This window comes from Penaeus monodon, chromosome 33 (genome assembly GCF_015228065.2).
Source record: "Penaeus monodon isolate SGIC_2016 chromosome 33, NSTDA_Pmon_1, whole genome shotgun sequence".
Taxonomy (NCBI): Eukaryota; Metazoa; Arthropoda; class Malacostraca; order Decapoda; family Penaeidae; genus Penaeus; species Penaeus monodon.
In genome coordinates this window covers 11,759,758-11,760,524 of record NC_051418.1, presented here as the reverse complement: position 1 = coordinate 11,760,524, position 767 = coordinate 11,759,758, and the positions used below count along the sequence as shown (strand labels likewise).

The window sequence follows — 767 nt, the reverse complement described above, 5'->3', positions numbered from 1 at the left end:
CTACACACAGTGACTTACCTTCCTCATCACTTTCGCTTGACTTGGTCTCATCAGAGGTCTTTGCTTCATTTACTGGACCATCTTCTTGAATGTCAAGATCTGTCAACATAAAAAACACATAAAGCTTTATTATCTCATTAGTTTTTGGAACATCCACAGACATCATTTATCAGTAAGAACATCATATCACTTTGATGTAAAGAGATAACTGACTGCAGCATCAACTTCCTGAAGACAATACATATATGTAGAATTATCCTCCACTTTATTGACAATTTGTGTGACTTGTTAGGAGTCTTTTCAGGCATATAAAATATACACACATCTGTATATTTTTTCAAGCAATGCCTTACCTTCCTCCCTCTGAAATAACTGATCATTCTCCTCACATGACCTTGCTGTATCAAAGGTCTTGTCTCTGTTTCCTGCAGCACCACCATTATGAATCTCTGGATCTGTTAATCATATCAGCATGATAACAGCACATGGAACACCAAGCAATACCATGTTCCACTAAGAGCATTAAATTATTTAGATTAAGTTTTCTTCAAAAAGATAACTGACTGAAACATCAACTTCAAATGGTCTTTTCAGTAAAACTGCATATTCACCAGCATTATGAAACTTTAGAACTAGACTTAGTTAAGGAATTAAAACCTTTTTGGCTAGAACTAGGTCCACTATCTGGAGAACTAAGGGGGCTCGAGCTGAACTGTTATCAGACCACAACAATCTGTTTTAGGGTGGACAGTGAGATTTGTCGAGTT

The 767-nt window shown here is 36.5% G+C and overlaps 1 protein-coding gene across 1 annotated transcript in view; it reads right to left on the bottom strand.

Moving 5' to 3' along the window:
- LOC119594037 (uncharacterized protein DDB_G0283697-like) overlaps nt 1-767 on the bottom strand; it is a gene marked incomplete in the record, with an annotated part of 31,250 nt that overhangs the window by 20,114 nt on the left and 10,369 nt on the right. The window contains 2 exon segments of the mRNA XM_037943065.1: nt 19-99; nt 354-455. Of these exon segments, the coding sequence (XP_037798993.1) occupies nt 19-99; nt 354-455 (183 nt within the window).